At 46.8% G+C, this 20025-nt stretch overlaps 1 protein-coding gene across 2 annotated transcripts; it reads right to left on the reverse strand.

Moving 5' to 3' along the window:
- Positions 1–1612: 1612 nt before the first annotated feature.
- map1sa (microtubule-associated protein 1Sa) lies at positions 1613–17421 on the reverse strand. Of its 2 annotated transcripts, XM_070960520.1 has the most exons (7): positions 17197–17421; positions 13039–13140; positions 11170–11252; positions 10782–10922; positions 6464–9644; positions 5445–5659; positions 1613–5358 (listed from the first exon to the last, which is right to left on the reverse strand). In XM_070960520.1, the coding sequence occupies exons 1-7, from the start codon at positions 17357–17359 to the stop codon at positions 5203–5205; spliced, it is 4041 nt and encodes a 1346-aa protein (XP_070816621.1). In that variant the 5' UTR covers positions 17360–17421; the 3' UTR covers positions 1613–5202. The 2 variants fall into 2 exon arrangements, with proteins under 2 accessions (XP_070816621.1, XP_070816622.1); XM_070960521.1 differs by lacking the exons at positions 10782–10922; positions 11170–11252; positions 17197–17421 and having other exon boundaries at positions 13039–13125.
- Between the last annotated feature and the right edge of the window lie 2604 nt (positions 17422–20025).

The following is a 20025-nucleotide window of genomic DNA, read 5'->3' on the forward strand; positions in this document are numbered from 1 at the left end:
AGAGAGAGGAGAGGAGAGAGAGAGAGAGAGAGAGAGAGAGGAGAGGAGAGAGAGGAGAGGAGAGGGAGGAGAGGAGAGAGAGGGAGAGGAGAGGAGAGAGAGGAGAGGAGAGGAGAGGAGAGGAGAGGAGAGGAGAGGGAGAAAAGGAGAGGAGAGGAGAGAGAGAGAGAGAGAGAGAGAGAGAGAGAGAGGAGAGGAGGAGAGGAGAGGAGAGGGAGAAAAGGAGAGGAGAGGAGAGGAGAGGAGAGGAGAGGAGAGGAGAGGAGAGGAGAGGAGAGGAGAGAGGAGAGGAGAGGGAGAAAAGGAGAGGAGAGGAGAGAGAGAGAGAGAGAGAGAGAGAGGAGAGGAGGAGAGGAGAGGAGAGGAGAGGAGAGGAGAGGAGAGGAGAGGAGAGGAGAGGGAGAAAAGGAGAGGAGAGGAGAGGAGAGGAGAGGAGAGGAGAGGAGAGGAGAGAGGAGAGGGGGGCAGAGGAGAGGAGAAGAGGAGAAGAGAGGAGGAGAGGAGAGGGAGAAGAGAGGAGAGGAGAGGAGAGGAGAGGAGGAGAGGAGAGGAGAGGAGAGGAGAGGAGAGGAGAGGGGGGCAGAGGAGAGGAGGGGGGGCAGAGGAGAGGAGAGGAGAAGAGGAGAGGAGAGGAGGAGAGGAGGAGAGGAGAGGGAGAAAAGGAGAGGACAGGAGAGAGAGGAGAGGAGAGGGGAGCAGAGGAGAGGAGGGGGGCAGAGGAGAGGAGAGGAGAGGAGAGGAGAGGAGAGGAGAGGAGAGGAGAGGAGAGGGAGAAAAGGAGAGGAGAGGAGAGGAGAGGAGAGGAGAGGAGAGGAGAGGAGAGGAGAGGAGAGGAGAGATGATGAAGCTGCTGCTTCAAACTGTTGCTGCTTTAGTCCAGCAGACCTCAGTAAGTAAAAGGCCTCCCTCCCTCCGTCCGTCCGTCTCACTGTACTTCTGTTTCTGTGAGGACACTGCTGTCCACTCCAGAAAGGTCTGCTGCTTCCAGAACAACAAACCACAGACTAACGGAGACATCAAAGGTCTTCTGGACAGACAGAAGACCACATCCAGGCTGTCCAGTGAGACCGAGGTCCAAATGAGGCGGACCAGCTGAAGGAGGTCTGGACTCCTTGAGGCAGCCCGCCTCAGTCCCACAGGGGTCCGTGCAGCCTTCAGACTTCCTCATTCATTCAATTTGTTCTTTATTTGATGTTTTTAAATGATTATCAGTGATTCATGTGTTACATCGATGTACTGCAGTACTTGTACTATTATTGCCTCATAATATGTTGTACTGTAGTATTACTGTTTCTGTGTGAACAGTCTTTTCTATCACACTCAGTCTCTTTAACTGTCTTTCACTGCTACATAAACCTGCAGGTTTGTTGGAGGAATATGAAGATAAGAAATGTTGATATCTTATTGATAAACGATCAATCAGTCCGTACAATCCTCCAGTTCGAGTGAACGTTGTTTTGTCCAGCAGAGGGCGGCATCACACTGCAGCACAAAGACTCGAAGACAACCAGTAAATCACGAAACGTTTAGATTTAGTTTCATTCAGCCGGCAGACCGCTGATGTGTAACAATAACTGTAGTTCAGAATTTTCATAATAAAACACACTGCAGACACTGTTAAAGGGCTACTTTTATTTTGAAAGAATCTTTGAAATTAGTGTTCCAACACACACATTTCCTCTCTGTGTGGTGGTGGGAGGGTGGTGGGTGGGTGTGGGGCATTCTGGGCTTTCTTAAAATCAGTCACATCTTGAATAAATTTGTGGCTTTGACGTCGTTTGTCTTAAAACCGGATTAAAGATTCAAGTGTCTGACGAAGGAAAAGAAATCTGATGGAATTGGAAATATTCCAAGAATAAAGCAGAAAAACTGAAATGTTCCGAGAAAAGAAGAATATTTTGACCTTTTCCAGAGAAAAGAAGAAATCAAAGTCACAACATTTCCAGAAAAGTCTGAATATTTTAGGACATGAAGTCACAACCCTAACCTGCAAAAAAAGTCAAAGCATTTAGAGAATCATCATAATCTGAGTACAAAACACACATAATATTATAAATATACAGTCAATCTGTTCATTGAAATGTCATAAAGAGGAAAATATCTGAACATTAAAAGTCTTAAAATCAACTTTCTGTCATTTATCTCAAAATGTGACTTTTATTTCTCCAAATTACAACTTCATTTAAATAACAACTGTTATGCTGAAATATTTAGACTTTATGGCTCAAAGCAGTCACGCTGCACCGGGATCAGCTGTTCACAAACAGCTCCTTCAACAACCAATAAAAATTCAGCATTCGGCTTCAAAGCATAAATCAAAACTCTGCCTCCTGAACTTCGTGCAGATCAGAGCGTTTGTGTTTTAGCCCTTCAAGGTTCATCGTGATTCAAAAAACTGGATGTGAAACTTTAACGATCAAATGGTACTGACGGTCTGGCGTGGACGACTCACGAGGATCGACGGACACAAATCTGACGTTCATCGCTGAGTCTTCAGCAGCGCAGATCACCTGAACGTAAGAACGGACCTCAGAACGAGTCTTTATCTCCTCAGAGTCCGCCAGGAGGCTGAGACGAAGGCCGTCCAGCTGGTTTCAACCTGCAGACTCGACAAAAGACGCCACTAAATGGTCCACACCGGACCTTTAAAGTACTTCAGTTCAGTCAGTGAGGCGCTCGTACCGAAGTTCAGACCCATCAAGACGCAGACGTGATTGAAAAAAGGATGATTTGTAAAAATGAAGAAAAGAAAATAAATAAATAAGTTACAGATTGAAATGTGTGTTTTTTGAGGCAGAAATAAAAATAAAAGGACAATCAAGTTTTGTCTTCATGGTTTCAGTCGTCATTTCTAAATGAAAGAAAAAACATTAAAAGCACAAAAAACAAATGTGGAACGTTCTGATCTGATACTGATTTCTTGATTTTCCCCCACAGGTTCAACTGGCTGCTTTAAGTCTTCTGGAAAAAGACTACAAGTCCCAGAGCACTGCAGTAAGAACCATCCAATCAGAGGACTCCACACTCTGTTGCCAGGCAGATAATGGTGAGATGAAGCCGGTCTTTGGATGAATGAACTCATTGGATGAATTCACTTTTATATTTTGGATCAATTCAGCAGCTGTGGAGCAGAGCTCAGCTCTGAATGTGATACAGCAGCTAAGGCTCATGGGTAATGTAGTCCTTAGAGGGGAAAACATGAAATATTTCTAGCTGCTAGTTGAAAAACAGAGCAGAACGATCTCAAGCGAGTCGCACAGTAAAAGTTAAAAGTGGAAATGTGATTCTTCTTCACAGGTGAGATCCGACCTGAGCTCTGTGCTGCATGCAGTCCTGTTCACACCTTCACGTGATCACACTGATCACAGAGCTGTGGTCCCACAAACGTCTTCATTCAAACACACACCAACACTAAAGCGTCTGCTGGATCACGGCCTTCAACGCGTCTTCTCTCCTCGGCTGTAACGAAAAGCTCTGCAGACATTTTCTTTATGTCTGCATGTTTAACAAGAAGCTAAAAATCTCTTCACAATGAGAAAAAGGCTGAATAAGTGGGAGACAAATATCACTTAATTGTGGACCATGTAGTGATTAGGAGAAGTTTCCTGAATACGACATAAAGTCGACGAACATACGAACGTAACGACGAGGTTAAAGGTTTGGGTTGTGACAAGATTGCGTAATTACAACATAAAGATGTCACGATATCAAGAGTGAATAATTATTTGATCAAGTCGGCATCTTCACGATTTGGATTCAAAATGGAAAATCGATCGAAACCAGTTTTCAGGTTCAATGAACGGAATCAATCAATGAACGGCGACTCTGCCGGTATTTTGCCTTCTCTCCACCTCGTCGTCACGTCCACATCCATCGTGCTTCTGAGAAGAAGAAGTCGAGAGACGCGCAGCGCAGCTTCCTGGAGGCGGACAATGTTTTTCTGGTCCATGCTGGTTCAGAGAGTCCGAGCTGGATCAGAATCCGAGCTGGATCAGAGAGTCCGAGCTGGTTCAGAGTCCGAGCTGGATCAGAGAGCCTGAGCTGGATCAGAGTCCGAGCTGGATCAGAGAGTCCGAGCTGGTTCAGAGTCCGAGCTGGATCAGAGAGCCCGAGCTGGATCAGAGTCCGAGCTGGATCAGAGTCCGAGCTGGATCAGAGAGCCCGAGCTGGATCAGAGTCCGAGCTGGATCAGAATCCGAGCTGGATCAGAGAGTCCGAGCTGGTTCAGAGTCCGAGCTGGATCAGAGAGCCTGAGCTGGATCAGAATCCGAGCTGGATCAGAGAGTCCGAGCTGGTTCAGAGTCCGAGCTGGATCAGAGAGCCCGAGCTGGATCAGAATCCGAGCTGGATCAGAGAGTCTGAGCTGGATCAGAGAGCCCGAGCTGGATCAGAGTCCGAGCTGGATCAGAATCCGAGCTGGATCAGAGAGTCCGAGCTGGTTCAGAGTCCGAGCTGGATCAGAGTCTGAGCTGGTTCGGAGTCTGAGCTGGATCAGAGAGTCCAAGCTGGTTCAGAGTCTGAGCTGGTTCGGAGTCCGAGCTGGATCAGAGAGCCCGAGCTGGATCAGAGAGTCCGAGCTGGTTCAGAGTCCGAGCTGGATCAGAGAGCCCGAGCTGGATCAGAGTCCGAGCTGGATCAGAATCCGAGCTGGATCAGAGAGTCTGAGCTGGTTCGGAGTCCGAGCTGGATCAGAGAGTCCAAGCTGGTTCAGAGTCTGAGCTGGTTCGGAGTCCGAGCTGGTTCTGATTATTCTCAGATTGATAAAATGCTGGACTTCATGTGAAGTCATTCCATCTTGACTGAATTAAATTCAGACGTTAGTGTTAACGTCCAGTCACCTGCTAATGTGCTAATGCTTGTTAGCTGAGGGTCCTGATCCAGCAATGAGGAAGTGAAGAGCAGTGACAGGTGCTAACCATGCAGTGATGTCACTCAGGTGCAAATGTAATGGAAACCATTTCGTATTCAAAAGACCAGCATGTCATCAACCTTCAGACTGCTGACAGTGACAGCTGTGCAGGGCGTAACTGAGCATGCTCTCTAAAATGACTCCACTGACGGGGGCGGGAATTTAGACTGTTAAGGAAACCTGATCGAACATGTCCTGTCATTGGCCTGGTCTGCTTGTAACCATGGCAACGACAAAAGTTCCCTCCCTGTCCTCATCCGCCTGTGAAGAGGTCAGAGGTAAGATGGGCGGGCTTAGAATTCGACCTTGCAGGCGGGGAAGGTCTCCTCCTGCATGGCCACGGTGCTGTTACTGCCCAGCACAGTGATGAGCAGCTCCCTCTGCCTGTCGTGGGTCTCCTGATACCACTCGTGCATCGCCAGCGAATCAAAGGTTGGGATCAGAGTCACCTGAGGACAGGCCAGTGAAATGGACCAATCAGAGAACAGATCCAAGAACTTCAAGTAAACAAACATCCTTTAGTGCTTTTACTGACCTGAACCTCTGGCCAACTGCTTTTTCCCTCCAGCAGAGCGTCCAGGATGCTCCGCATCGCCACCTCCTTCACCGGATCGTCTCCGCTGACGATGTAATGCAAGGAGCGAAGACGTCTGAAAAACTCCACGTCCACGGTGGAGGAGGCACAGCCGGACGGCAGGTATGCCAGGTCCACGTACACCGCAGAGCCCTCAGGAGCTGCAGCTCTGGAAGCTGGAGGGAAGTCAGAAGAATGAGATTAAAACTCTTCAGCACTAATCGATCTTTCTCAATCAGGACTGTTTTTAAGTTAGATGTCGTGCTGGCCAATCAGTCATTAGCATAACAAAGTGCCAAAATCACAAAGACAAGCTTCAGAAAGTTTCTGGAAAAAGTTTGTATTTGCAGTTATGCTACTGTGTTGCCAACATATTTGCTTGACAAGGACGAACAAGTGAAGGATTCGATATGCCTTTATTCGTCCCGCGAGGGGAAATTCCAATGGATGGAAAATTCAAAGGATGGGGGGATGAAAACCCTTAAACTGAAATGAAGCACCGAGCAGGATGACACAGGTGCACCACTGGCCCGGCTAGTGCTAAATCCACACACAGACTGTACCCCGCGTGAAAGTGACGCCACTGTTTGGCTATCAGGGACATCAGCAACATCTCAGAAGCTGGACTCTGGGACACAACCAGTCCTAAAGAAAGCCTGAATGGGTGTACAGCACATACACGAGACATGGAGACAAGCGTGTCTGACTTGAACCTGCCAGCTCGTGAAAATTTGAGGTCAGGATGACAGATGTCAGCGATTTTAAAGATCTCATGAATTCAAATGAGGCAAAAGTAGTCTAGACAACCCACAAACATTTGGAAATTGAAAGAAACAGATGAATCTAATTTTTAGATTTGCTCACTCACACGTTTCAATCAAATCTGTGTGATGTGAAGACTTTCACGGAGGTCCAGAGCTTCACGAGATTCTGCTGCATTGTCTCTTTGACAGAACTCTTTCAGGACTTTGGCTGCCTACCTGACGATGAAGGTTTTGTAGCTCCAATTCTTGTGCCTCCAAATGAATTTCGGGATGACGGCTTTATGTCAAGGCTGGAGGTCATCTTTAGTGACCCTGTGGAACTGCCGACCTTGGACTTTCCATTTTGGGTTGTGCTACTACCGGTGCTCACCTTCTGCATCGTACTTGTTGGTTTCTTGGTCTTGGCAGCTGAACTCTTCAGGGTTTTGCTTGAACGGTCAGCCTCTGCATCAGCCATGCAGGCACCAGGCTGAGGTGGTAACGGGGGTAAATCTTTGACCGGGGCTGGTGGTGGGTCATGGGAGGAAAGCTGCCCTCCCGTGTGGGAGTAGTGTTGGCTAGGATGATCTTGTGGATGTCGGGGCGGGACAAGGCTACTGGAATCATCATCAGAGTCGATATCTGCTGTGATGGAAGGACATTCCTCTGTATTGGGGGGGACGTCAGAGTCTGTGGCTGTCGGGAGGGAGTCACTGACTGATGTGGATGGTGTTTCCTGGCTGCAGACTGACAGGCAGTCGCTATTACTTTGATCCTGTGAGTGGTTATTGTTGTTGGAGAGGTCTGGCGAGGTACGGGTGGCGAGGCCAGGGCTGACATGCTGCTGATGGTTCTCTGGAGTCTTGGGGTGCTGGAACTCACAAGGTGACACCAAGCAGAGATCAACATCATGTGGAACATCTGAGATGAGTTCTGACATCCCGTGGATGTGTTCCTCTGATCCATTTCCACATCGGCCGTTATGGTTTGATGTCAGAGGTAAGGCCATCCCAGTGTTGGAGTCCGAGTCACTGGCATGTCCATTAGAGTAGACTCTGTCTCCCATGGGTCCTTTGGGTGATAGTGCTGTGGGTGGCAGCATTTGCTCTAAAGAGAAAGACAGGGATTCATCCACTTCTGTAGAGTGTGGAGAGCAGACTTCAGCCGGCATGGAGGTCATGGTGGAGAAGGAGTCTGGAATAATGTCTTTGAAAGGACTGAGTGTCAAAAGACTGGACTGTTTGTCCTGAGAGGACATGGAGTTTTCCAGACCCTCCCTCAGGGAGCTCAGGTCAGAGGTTCTACAAGAACCTCCTTGGTTGTAATCCTCAAGGCCTAGATCCGATCCTCTCACTCCAAGGCTGCTGTCCTCTCCTAAACCCCGAATGCCCTCTTCAGGGGAGTGATGGAAAGGGGTATGTTCAGAGTTGGTGACAGAATCTGCAGGAGAGACCAACTCCAGAGTCTTTTCCTCTGAGCTCGCACAGGTGTCATCTGGTCCGTTTTTCAACGAGGCAGTGGCCACGTTCTGGTCCATATCCATACAGCGAAACCGCTCTGGACTCTCTACCGTCAAGGTCTGGTTCTCACTGGCCTCTGCTCCATCAGTATTCATGCCTGCTATAACCTTCAAGTTTTGACCGCTGTTCCCATTGTCATCTTCTAATCTAAGTCTCTCAAATTCAGCCGTCATGTCCTCAGGTGTCGACACCTTGGAGTAATCTGCCTCCTTCCGGTTTTCCTGCTCCTTTGAACCTGTCTTGCCTTTTCTCCCTTTATTTGAAGTATCTTTCTTTGGAAGAGTGCCATCTTTCTTTATAGTTCCACTTCTGCCCGAAGCTTTTCTTAGTTCTGTACTTGCTGTTGACGCAGCACTTGAAGCCCCACTTGTTGCTTTCTTAATTTCTTTGACAGCTAGCTTTGCCGTTTTCTTCTCTTCTGTTTTTACATCCTTCTTGCTGTCTTTTTTTGGATCAGGTCTGATGTCTTTTTTTGATTTTATACTCAGGGCTTCCTTCTTTATCACTTCTTTCTTTTTCTCTACACTTTGTTCTTTCTTTACGACAGCAGCAGGGGTCTTATCGTCCTTTTTCACTTCCCTTTTCTCTTCTTTCGACACATCTTTCTTTGGAACAAGCTTTTCAGCAGGTTTAGGTGGCTTTGATTTAGCATCTGTATCCTTTAATTTGGGCCTTTCTTCCCCATCATTCTTTTCTTTGGATGCAGTGTCACTTGGTGCCTTTGGCTTCGTTTTCACCTCCTGTTTTCTGACATCTACTCTTCCAAGCTTGTCTTTCTGCAAGGCACTACTGGGTCTTAAGTCCTTAGATTGAGACTTAAGGCTTTCACGACTCTCTGCTCTTTTAGGTTGTTTCTCAGTTTTGGGTGTTTCTAGATCCTTAAAACACACAACCGGATGCTTGAGGAAATCTAGATGTCTGACTTTTTCAAGTCCATCCAGAATTCTGGTCTGCGGCGTGCACCCTGGGAAAAGAACACGGATGATCTTCTCCTGAGGGTTGGAAGGATGCCAGACCAGCAAAGCACAAATGGAAACAAGGCATGGCAGTGGAAGATCTGAGCCCTTCATATTTGAGCCACTGTTTGGCCAAATCTGCATTAAAGCTTCAAGGTTTTTGCTGCCGCTGACTGGATTCAGTGTGTACAGCTCTAGACGACCAACTCCCATCTTTTGGAACAAGATAACTGGTTCTATACTGGGTCCATTAGACCGGCTGATGGGTTCAGGTTTGATAGCCAGTCTTTCTAGGTGCTGCAGAGTGAGTGCCACCTGGTCACAACTCCGCAGCTCGCTGGGATCTGCCTGTATGGACTTCAGTCTGTCAGGAGCATTGAGGAAGACCACGCCGATCTCAGGAGAGATGAGGTTTTTCATCCAGTCCTCTTCAGCCTGACATTCAACAGACTCTTCCTCCTGCTCTGCAACTTTCCTCAGCAGGAGACTGTTCAGTCCAGGGAGATTGTCTACACCGATATGAGTCAGGAGCACTGAGTCGATTCGGTCCAGGTGTCGAACCAGTTTCCAGAAGCAGGACCGGGGATCAGAGCCGCCGTTCACTAGGATGTTAAAACCATTAACAGCAAAGAAGGCAGAGTCTCCCCTCCCACCGGGGAAGATGTAGCAACAGGGCCGTGACAGTTTGAGAAATCCTACGGTGCTTGGTGGCTCCAGGAGGTCGAAGGGCAACTCAGGCTCCAGCGACTCGGAGAGGTACTCTGTGAACTCCTGCAGACCCTCCATCTCTGGGAGGACAAGGGGAGGGTTTATCTGAATGTTTATGAACTCTTGCAGGTTGTGGCTGTCCAATGCAGAGTCCTTCCAAAGACCATAGTTCGGACAGCTGAGGGTGAGTCTGGCCTTCCTCAGTGGGTCTGCAGAGCTCAACAACTCTCCAACCTATCAAAACAGAGAAATTGCAAGTCTGATTAATTGATTTGGATTACTGATGACAGCAGCCAGTCATCAGAACAGTACAAATCCTGGGACAAGTGGGATTATAAAAACATCACTTCCAACAATAAGCAGTACTGACTTTGAGAAGAATAAGCAGCTTATTTTCATTTTTAGGGCCCAAGCAGTGACCTGATGAGGGCCTTATTCATTAGTATTCTCTGAGCCGGTGGGCTCTTTTAAACGTGAACTTTGTGTTGTCACCATCTTTGTTAACCACGTAATAAACATTACTGCCTGGCCAGTAGAAAATCCTGATGTGCAACAAATGCAAAAACTCGTTGACCCACCAGACATACAGTCGAGAGTTTCTGTACCTGTGCCAGCTGTTCAACCTGCTCTCACACCTGCAGCTGCAGACTGAAGCTAACAGCCCTGCCATGTTGTCACTTGCTCTACATCAATTCAGGGTATTTATTCAGTTTGTGTCTGATTAACTGCTGACCAATACTTTTCAATGAAGCTACGTGGATCAGAAGGTCATCAACAAACTTTTACTAAATGAGTGTAAACAGCGTTTCCTGTCCGAGCTGTGAAAGCTGCTGGCAGCGACTGGAGGATCAGCTCCACCAGCTGTTCGTCTCCATCACATCCACTCAGCAGCAGCGGGTGGAGGCAAACATTCAGTCATGTTTTATTTTCGTTTGAAAATTCAGTTCAAGTTTCATCAACTTGAAGTTCCTACTTTTTATTTACGTTTCACGTGTTTCATCAAACAAGTTTATTTCAGGGTTGCAATTAACGATAGTTTTCTTCTTGGATTCATCTGCCTATTTTCAATTAATGGATTTGTGGTCTGCGGAATGTCAAAAGATTCATTAAAAATGCCCAAACCAGTTTGTCAGAGTGACGTCTGAAGCAACATCTTGAAGCTGGAACCTATTTTTTCTTGATAAATGACTGAAATAATTGATCAGCCGTTTGTTTCTCTGTCAATCGACCAATCGCTTCTACCTTTGTTTGTTGTTGTGATATGAAGCACTTCATGATCTCAGGTCAGCTTCATGTGCTTCAGAGCAGCCACGGTCTCCTGACCAGCATCACAAGACAAACCTCACTAACACCAGACAGACAGTTTCTCACCTCTTCATCTGCAAATATGTGGATGAGGTGGTTGAGAGAGAAGCAGCCTTTCTGTAACACGATGTCTGCGGTGTCTTCAACGCACTGACCGGCCAGGACCAACAGCTTGTGTTGGGACGAATCGCAGAGCAGCCGCCGGACCTGAACACACACACAGGACACACGTCTATCTGTTATCATTCACAGAGGGCTGAACTGCAGGAAGCTGAACAGATCGATTCACTCCGGGCCGACACATGATGAGGATCCAGATCCAGGATGGAAGAAATGATGAAACAGCTCAAACACATAAACTGAATCTGCTGCAGAGACTCTGAGCCTGTCCAGTGTGTTTACAGCGGAAGTGTTTGTTAAAGAGGCCTCTGACGGCGCTTTAATCGCTTCTCACCTCTGAGCAGACAAAGTCCTGAGCTGGATTCACCACAACCTGAGTGTCCAGAATGTCTCCGCTGTGCTGCAGAGTCCGCTGACCTGCGAGGAAAACACATCAGCTGTTCAGAAAGCAAACAGGCGAACAGCAGACAGAACGTCAGGCCACGCCAGGACACGCCCTGCAAAGACTGCCCACCATCCAGATGTTCAACATCTGCAGCTGCTCAGAGAGCACTTCCTCAACATGCCGACAACTGCTAAGATAAGATAAGCGCCACTGAGTAACTGTACGATTCGTAGTGATGGACTGAGCAGATTGGAACTGGTCCATCCACACCTGACTTTCCTGAACTGAAGCTTCATGACCTTTGACTGAACACGTCGCCACAAAGCAACAGTTTAGATCATTCCACAGGTAAACAGGCTGATTGGTAACAGGTGAGAGGATCATGATTGGGTAAGAAAGGGGCATCCTGGAAAGGCTCAGTCGATCATGGAGGATGGAGCGAGGTTCACCACTTTGTGAACACGTGACTGGATGAAGGAGATGAACACATGAAGCTGCTGTCAGTGTTCTGGTTTACTGGTGTTTCACAGCGTAACTTACTCAGCAGACCAACAGCAGGCGTCCGACAGGAGAACAGCTACGATCTGAGCAGTGAAACGTCAAACCAGCAGAGATCAAAGCAGATTTCATGTGATTCACACGTCGAGCAATAAACTCACAAAGTCAAGTACTGGACTGCAGTACAAACTCAAGGTATTTGTACTGTGCTGGACTGTTTTCATTTTATACTTCTACTTCATCTCAGAGGAAAACTTTGTACTTTTCACTCCATGACATTTATCTTTCATCTTCAATCACAGGTTACTGGAGTTTGCATGTGGAGTTTGCATGTTCTCCCTGTGTTCACCTGGGGTATCCTCCATAAAATACCCCCACTAAAGACATGCAAGAAGACCACCTGACCAATGGTAACGAAAAAGAGAACTGGGTCCCCGGGCACCGCTGTCAGCTGGCAGCTGGCTCCTGGTCTGCCGCGGAGGAACGACATTCCAGGATGGGTCAAACGCAGAGAAATAATTTCACAAAAAGCATGGCGTGTGCATGTTTGTGTGCATGTTTGTGTGTCGTGATAATAAAAGTACGTCTCTTCTCTCTTCTTCTCTTCCTGTCCAGTGGAAAGCTTGTATCTCCAGATGTGCTGATGTTGAATGTTTGTGTGTCACGAATGCTCACACAGCTGGAAACATCTGCTGGTTTCACTGGTCTTCTGCCATTTCACCGCTTAAACCAGCGCTGACTCACTTCTAACAGATAAAACCATGACCCGTCTCTCTGAGCTGACCTTCGACCCCTGACCCTGAGCCAACAGGAAGTCCTCTGTTTCTTTCCTGTCAGCTGTTGGTGTGGTTACCGTGACAACAGAGGCAGTGAACTGAGGCTCTGTCAGTTCAGAATGAGCTGAATCGAGCCGTCCTGATTGGCTGCTGAAGGCTGATCAAGTCGACTGAGGAGACAGTGTGAGAGTGTGTGTGTGTGTGTGGGGGGGGGGTCTGTGGTCTGTGTGTGTCAGCAGAGTCTCAGCTGACTGCGTCCATGTGTTTGAATCAGACATCTCTCTCTCTCTCTCTCTCTCTCTCTCTCTCTCTCTCTCTCTCTCTCTCTCTCTCTCTCTCTCTCTCTCTCTCTCTCTCTCTCTCCCCCAAAGGCTGATTGAACCGGATCAGAGCTTCTGTCCTCTCTGGTCAAGTCCGTCAGACGCGTCCGTCAGACGCCTCCGTCAGACGCCTCCGTCAGACGCCTCCGTCAGACGCCTCCGTCAGACGCCTCCGTCAGACGCCTCCGTCTGTCTGTGCACTAACAGTCTTTCTGGTTTCTCACCTGGGACGTGCTCTGACAGGAAGGCCGAGTGTCTGGACACGAACAGTTTCAGCTGCTGATCCAGAACAGAAACATCCAGATCCACAGGCCAACAGCGCACACCTGAAACACACACAGTCACACACACAATAAAGCTGGGCGATGATCCTGGCCGGGAGTACATGTCCAGTCTCTGATCACAGCTGGATCAGCCGTCACTTGATGAGTGTGTGTGAGCGCACACACACACGTGAACTGTGTTAATATGAATAAGACAGCAGTGTTTTCTGTGTTACCTGTTTAACAAACGCCTGTGCATGAAGACGACCTGCAGTCTGTGCTTCACCTGCTCAGACACGGGGTCATGCACTGTGTACCTCTGATGGACAGACTCTCCCACTCTCTGACTCTGACTGGATCCATAATAACAGTTAACGGTGGAGATAAAAGAGCGCGAAAAGAAAAATCTGCTGTTCAGACCAACAGCTGAGTGATTGTTAACGTGATGAAGAACCAGGAAACAAATCAAAAGTAAAACACTGGACTTTAACCTGCTGTCTTCTTCTTGGGCTGAAGAAGGCAGCACGTGATTGGTCCATTTCATGTAGAGGTAGAGTCAAATGACGCTCACAGAGCTGATGAAGAACACAGACAGGTGTGACGACATCATCATCATCATCATCATCATCTCTGGGTGGAGGCTCAGGTGAACAAAGTCTGACTGTGTCTCACCTGCTTCATCAGAAACACCTCAGCTGTCTGCTTTCTGACCTCTGATTGGACAACCAGAAACATCTCTGACATCATGCTTCACGTTACATCTCGGAATGTGTCACTGTGAACCATCTGACTGCAGTCTCATCTTATTGGTCATATCAGAGCTGAGAACGACCAATCAGTGCAGCCCGTGTGAGCTCAAGCTACACAGCAACAAACTGATCTGTCATGACCACAGAAAGATGTCAGTCAGTGTGTGTGTGTGTGTGTGTGTGCGTGTGTGCGTGTGGCTGACAACAACATGAACATCTTTTAAAAGATCTACAAACTGAACCAGAAATGAATTATTTTGAACTTTCTTCCTTCAGGGGTCGAGTTGGTTTTCTGCTCACTTCATTGTTCAGTTTTCATGCTTCTGAAAACGTGAAATTTTAATCAGGACCAGCAGCAACCAGACCGACTGAAGGCTCCAGATCACACAACCAGACCACACTGCACCTCACAGTGTCTGAAGGACATGATGTCACCAGACTCCACCCACCGCACTGCATTCTGGGAGTCTCAGAGCTGCACAGCCTCGCCCCAGCACAGCTGAAACGTGCGTTAATATTATCATGGTGGAGGCAGTGGTCCTCGTGGCCCTGGTGCTCGCAGCCTCGTCGTGTGTGTGGGCGGAGGCTTCACACACTGACAAGTCTTTATACGTCCAAACTGTGTCTCTGAGGACAGGACGTGACAGCCAGGGAAGACGTGGCGCCTTAACAAACCCCACATGAAGTGTCACAGGATTCCCTTGAATGGGACGTCAGCTCACTGCTGAGAAACTGGTCCAGTTTAGAAAGACGTGTTCGGTGATGTGGGTCAGTCTGCTGCGGTGCACGAAGGCTGAAGTAACTGTGCTGCATTATTCATCGTGTTCAACACACACAGCAGCAGACTGGAGACAAACTGGTCCACAGAAGGTCTGATCTGATCCAACACGCAGCCGTGAACTGTGCTGTTGTTCTGACTGCTCTGTTTGACTGTCTTCACACACAGTCACACACCCCTCCACGTTTCCCTCATCTGTCAGAAGATCTGTTCCCCTCAGCAAACAGGAAGCTGATGATATTTAGTAACACCACTTCCTCTTTGTGTGTCAGCAAGCAGCAAAATAAATCTGCATGCAGAAAACCAGCCTGACACTGAACAGAAACTGGCTGAAAACAGACTGAAAGAATAAAAAATGGGCTGAAAACAGACTGAAAACAGCCTGAAGTGACTGACTGAACTACTGGAGCTGGAAGAGAGCAGTGCTAGCACATGACGTACAGGACAGAGTGTTTGTGTTTGTGTACTTGTGTTCAGTCACAGTAAAATTATTGTTCTGGCCTGAACAGTTTGATTCAGTGCTGCAGACGTTACTGAGCTTCTGCTGCCTCGCCTGTTTCCCTTTGAATGACACCAGCATAAGTTTAATTACACAGTAATAACACAGAGTCCTGCGGACGCTACAGCTGAACAGATTGGTCAACGTAACTAGCAATAATTCTGATCAGACATTAATCACTTACGTCGTTCATTCTCTGGTTGAAGCTGTGAGTATTTCCTGTGTTGGGCTCTGACCAAAGACTGTAATGCCACATTTCCACTAGCGCGGCTCGACTCTACTCTACCCGGTTGTTTTGTGCTTCCATTAGGGATAGTACCTGGTACGATATTTAGTACCTGCTCTGGCGAGGTTCCAAGCGAGTAGAAGCGATACTATATGTTTGACGTCAACAGCCTGTCGGCCACTGATTGGCCGGAGTGTCGTCACTGGTCTGCGACATCCAACACCGGAAAAACAATCCCGCCCCCTCCATTGTAACGCCGGGCAACAGCAACCGCTGACTGTACTCTTTATTCTCACTCGAGGGAAATGGCTGCTCGTAAAATATCACCGTGGTCCGTCAACGAGGTCCAAATACAACATCGCCTCGATGTCCTCCATTGTTTGTCGGTTCTGTTCGCGTCATGTACAAATTGGCATCATGGCAGTCACAGCCGTAGTATGACAACCCCGCCTACGTTGAGGAGGTACTATGAAGTACTCAATTGTAATGGAAACGCAACCAAACCTAGTAGAGTAGAGTAGAACCGAGTCGAGTAGAGCTGGAACTGTGGAATGGAAATGCACCATAAGTCAAGATGGACGCCGGACTGAAGACAAAACGTCCTGCTATGCTATCACAGTGGTGATCGTAGTCACGGTATCGAGGTCATACACTCGTCTTACACCCACCCCCCTTGATCACAGGTGGGGTTAGCTGTCAATCACTACGTTATGCCCCCTTCAAATAACTCTAGAACCAAACGTGTCAAAAAAAATGGAAAGTTGAAGTCACATCAGCGTGATGAGAAGCACCTACACTGACAGAAATCACCTTTGAGAAAAACCGATTTGACACTTGTTTCATTTTTTTTTCGTTTGACCCGCGTCCCCTCCCGTACCAGGCGGTTTATGAGCGATACTACAGACAGCCATCAGGGGGCGATCCAGAGGCTCAGCCATCAGAGAGAGACGACGCTGCAACTTCTGACGGTGTTCAAAAGTGATTTGGACATTTTTCAGTAAAATCTGTAAATGCAGCAGCCATTTCTAAGAAACTCAGTGGCAAACTTCCACCCACATGTGATCAATGAGGTTTCTGTCAATGAACTCGAGCAGCCGTCAGAAACCAAACAACGTCACATGTGAACCAAACACCACATGAACCCAAAGTAACGACCAAACATCTGATTCAGGAGACTGTAACCGGAGCTCAAACGTTCATTTACAGCAGACGGTAAAGGTAAAGAGCAGCAAAGTGCAGTCGAACCACCGACAGGATGTTCCGCATGTCCGCTGTGATGTCACATCTAAATTTAACTAACACTAACGAGCAGCTGTTTCACATCGCGGAGGGGACGCGACAAAACCGTGTCCCGTTAAAAGCCTGTGTCCACGGCAGCTGTGTCCTGACGTTGACCACGTTATGAGGAGGGAATGAACCGAATCATTCAACACGAATGAAAAACACTGCGGGTTCGTGGACTTTAGACTTCTAAGGAGGAAACTAGCTCCCGTTAGCTAGCTCAGATAGCTTGATACGCTCGGTTAGCTTGATACGTTCGACGTTTTGGGGTTAGCATGCTAACTGTACTCCCGGGAAATGTTGTCAAGTATTATTTTACCTGTTCACGCGCTACCGACAAGGAGAAGCACTCTACAGACGTTTCATTCATACTGTGGTGTTAAACCCCGGTTTGAAATCTACAAGGGAAGCCGAACAGGGAGACATTTTTTAGTGATAACAACTTTGGACGCTAAAGTAGCAGCGACGTCAGCTCTTCTTCACGGATTTTATTCTGAAGGGCCCCGCTGACTTCCCGCCCCAAGTACCGTAGCTGCAGCTCGGTTCTTGTGCGTCTTCGGTGCCGGATAACTTTATTAGAACTCACCTGAGTCTATCTGCTGCAGCAGCCGTTCCAGCAGACCAGGCGGACCGAGCGCTCCCACCACCACCAGCACCGAGTAATCCGCCGCCACTGGTCGGGAAGAACCGGTGGAAGAAGAACCGAGACCGCCGCCCAACTTTGCTGCTGCTGCCGCCGCCGCCATCATGGTCTGGACAGTCCACAATGACGTCACCTGGACGCAAACTCAGGCCCCGCCCCGCTGTTATTAGAGGCTCGACAACGTGCTAACTGGCATACAAAGCAGCCAATCAGAAAAGATAACTGAACAAATGGAGAGTGAGGATAGCCAATCAGAAAAGAGAGGCGCGTTTGCGTGCTGCTGCGGAGAAATCGAGCGCGTAATATGGGCTGAGAAAACGTTAAACGTTATATAAAAGTAGACTTTTAAATATTATTAGATTGGTTTCAGCTCTAAAAACGATTTAAAATGTTGGTTTAAATCTTTAAGGCTAAAAATGGCTGAAGATTATGCGAAAAATTCCATTTATTACTTTCTGGTGTGTTTATGTTGTATGCTGCTAATATTTTGATTAATTCATATTTTACATATTTGTTAATATGTTTATTTCTCTTGTTTTAATTTTTTCACATTTTTACCAAATGTTTTGCAACATATCACTCTATATTACAGCTGCAAAGCATGATTTATTTAATATCACTGGTTAAAGTAAACAAGTTGCAAAATAAACCAAATATAGTACATTAAAAAATAAATGAGGTAATACACACACACACACACACACACACACACACACACACACACACACACACACACACACATGTATGCATACATATATTCTTTGCCAGGTGAAAACATTCAATGTGCACCTTATAACAAGACACAGTTTACATATGAAGCTAATAAAAAGATAACTTTCTTAATCATACTTAAACAATAATTCTTGAATTATAAATATCATTATATCATATATAATATTTAGTGCTGTCAAAACTATCGCGTTATTAAGGCGTTAACGCAAATCAATTTTAACGGCGTCATTTTTTTATCGCGCGATTAACGCTCTTTGTGACCTCGTGAACTTGTAGTTTTTTAGAAGCTGTGTCCACTGCTAGTAACGTTAGAGAAACTACAGGATCCGATTGTAAACCGGAAACAAAACAATGGACACGCCCCACGCATGTTTGGGTCTCGCCTGCTCGCTAGCTGTCAAAGTGTCGGCGGATGTCAGGCGCGAAACGCCGAAATGGACGCGAACAAGATTCTGAATAGAAAGTTTAGTTTCAAGAAGTTGCAGATGGGTCGACTGACAAGACCAAAGCTTGGACAGAGACAGATGGATACCGCAACTAAAAACAAGCTGACTGCAGCCAGAGACAAGTGATGTTCACTGTTTCTGGAGAGAAAGAAGAGGCTGATGAGCCTCTGCTGAACAAACACAGCATCACAGTCTGACTGCTGGGATGTTCAGAGGAAACTTAAAGGAAAGTTTCAGCCGTGGTTTAACTGCACTACAGGCTGAGTCCTACTTTACAATGATGTCACCTTTAACTTTATCTAGTATCTCCCTGTTTTGATCCCTTAGAAAAGGCTGCTGAAGGGCTTTTTGTAAACAAGCATTTATTATTTTGTCATCTGTTTGTTGACAGCGTTAAACTGTGAGATTTGATTCATTCAAATGTGAATGTTAGTGTGAAATATAACACGACACATTTTCAATAAAAAAACATTTGCACAAAGCAACCGATCCACTTTTCCATGTTGATAAGAGCATTAAAATGATAATTAATGGGACATTTAGAATAGATAAAAATGTGCGATTAACTTGCGATTAATCTCGAGTTAACTACGACATTTATGCGATTAATCGCGATTAAATATTTGAAGCGATTGACAGCACTAATAATATTATATATCATACTTATTATCATGTGACGAAGAGGAGGAGGAAGAAAATAGTCTGAAAAGAATGAAGGGAGTTAAAGTGGATGAGATCAGAGCAGGAAGCTGAAGCTGAAAGAGGAGGCAGAGAAATGGTGAGATGGAGGCAGCAGTGCAGACCAGGAGGGATGTCGGCCATTTGTCGCCATGCTGACAAACTGAGCCGTCATAAACTGGAATCACAGGAAGTCAGAGAGAATCACGGCGGTCCTGGACTCTGCCAGGAGATGCGTGGATGTGGTGGATCTGGACATGGACATAACATACGTAGACGCCTCATTGACTGACGCTTCCTGTTGGAGCTGACGTTCAGCGGCCGCCATCTTGGATGGGTCTCCCATGCGTCCCAGTGCATTTATTTCTATGGAGGAAGGTGTGTGTCCAGCTACACTTATCATCATAACTCCTCTCATTTTTAGCCGATTTTCACACGGTTTGGTTTGTTACAAACGTCAGAGATGTAGTTATGACACAGGACGCCGCCACACATTAAAAACAAATGCTTTCATGCTGAAATACTTTGTTAAAGAGCACAATACAGACATACGGTATGGCACATTAATAAATGAATTAATTTTAGATTTTAATAAAGAAACAGTTTGTTCATTTGATTTTTCTCTCTCTCTCACACACACACACACACACACACACACAATCATGGCCCTTCTGTACACACCAATAACACAAGAATTTCTTAATTTCTGTTTTTGTGCGCTGAGTTTATTTAATGTAAAGTTAAGCACAGGCACAGGCACATGCACGCACGCGCACAACACACGCACAAAAACCAGACATCTGGCATAACCTGTTGACACGCGCATTAAACAAACTGTCGAAACGAGGAAGGTTTTTTCTTTTTGGCCAACTCATCATGTGTGTCGGCCCACAGACAACTGCTGCTTTCAAACACA

The sequence above is a fragment of the Chaetodon trifascialis genome, chromosome 4 (assembly GCF_039877785.1).
Source record: "Chaetodon trifascialis isolate fChaTrf1 chromosome 4, fChaTrf1.hap1, whole genome shotgun sequence".
In the NCBI taxonomy this organism is placed as follows: domain Eukaryota; kingdom Metazoa; phylum Chordata; class Actinopteri; order Chaetodontiformes; family Chaetodontidae; genus Chaetodon; species Chaetodon trifascialis.

Bases quoted from the DNA above. Each gene is read 5' to 3' on its own strand.
- map1sa (XM_070960520.1), bottom strand. From the start codon at position 17,359: ATGATGGCGGCGGCGGCAGCAGCAGCAAAGTTGGGCGGCGGTCTCGGT. The intron at 13,141-17,196 runs GTGAGTTCTAAT...TGTGTGTTTCAG, and splicing joins GCTGCAGCAGATAGACTCAG to GTGTGCGCTGTTGGCCTGTG. The intron at 10,923-11,169 runs GTGAGAAGCGAT...GTGTGTGTTCAG, and splicing joins AGGACTTTGTCTGCTCAGAG to GTCCGGCGGCTGCTCTGCGA.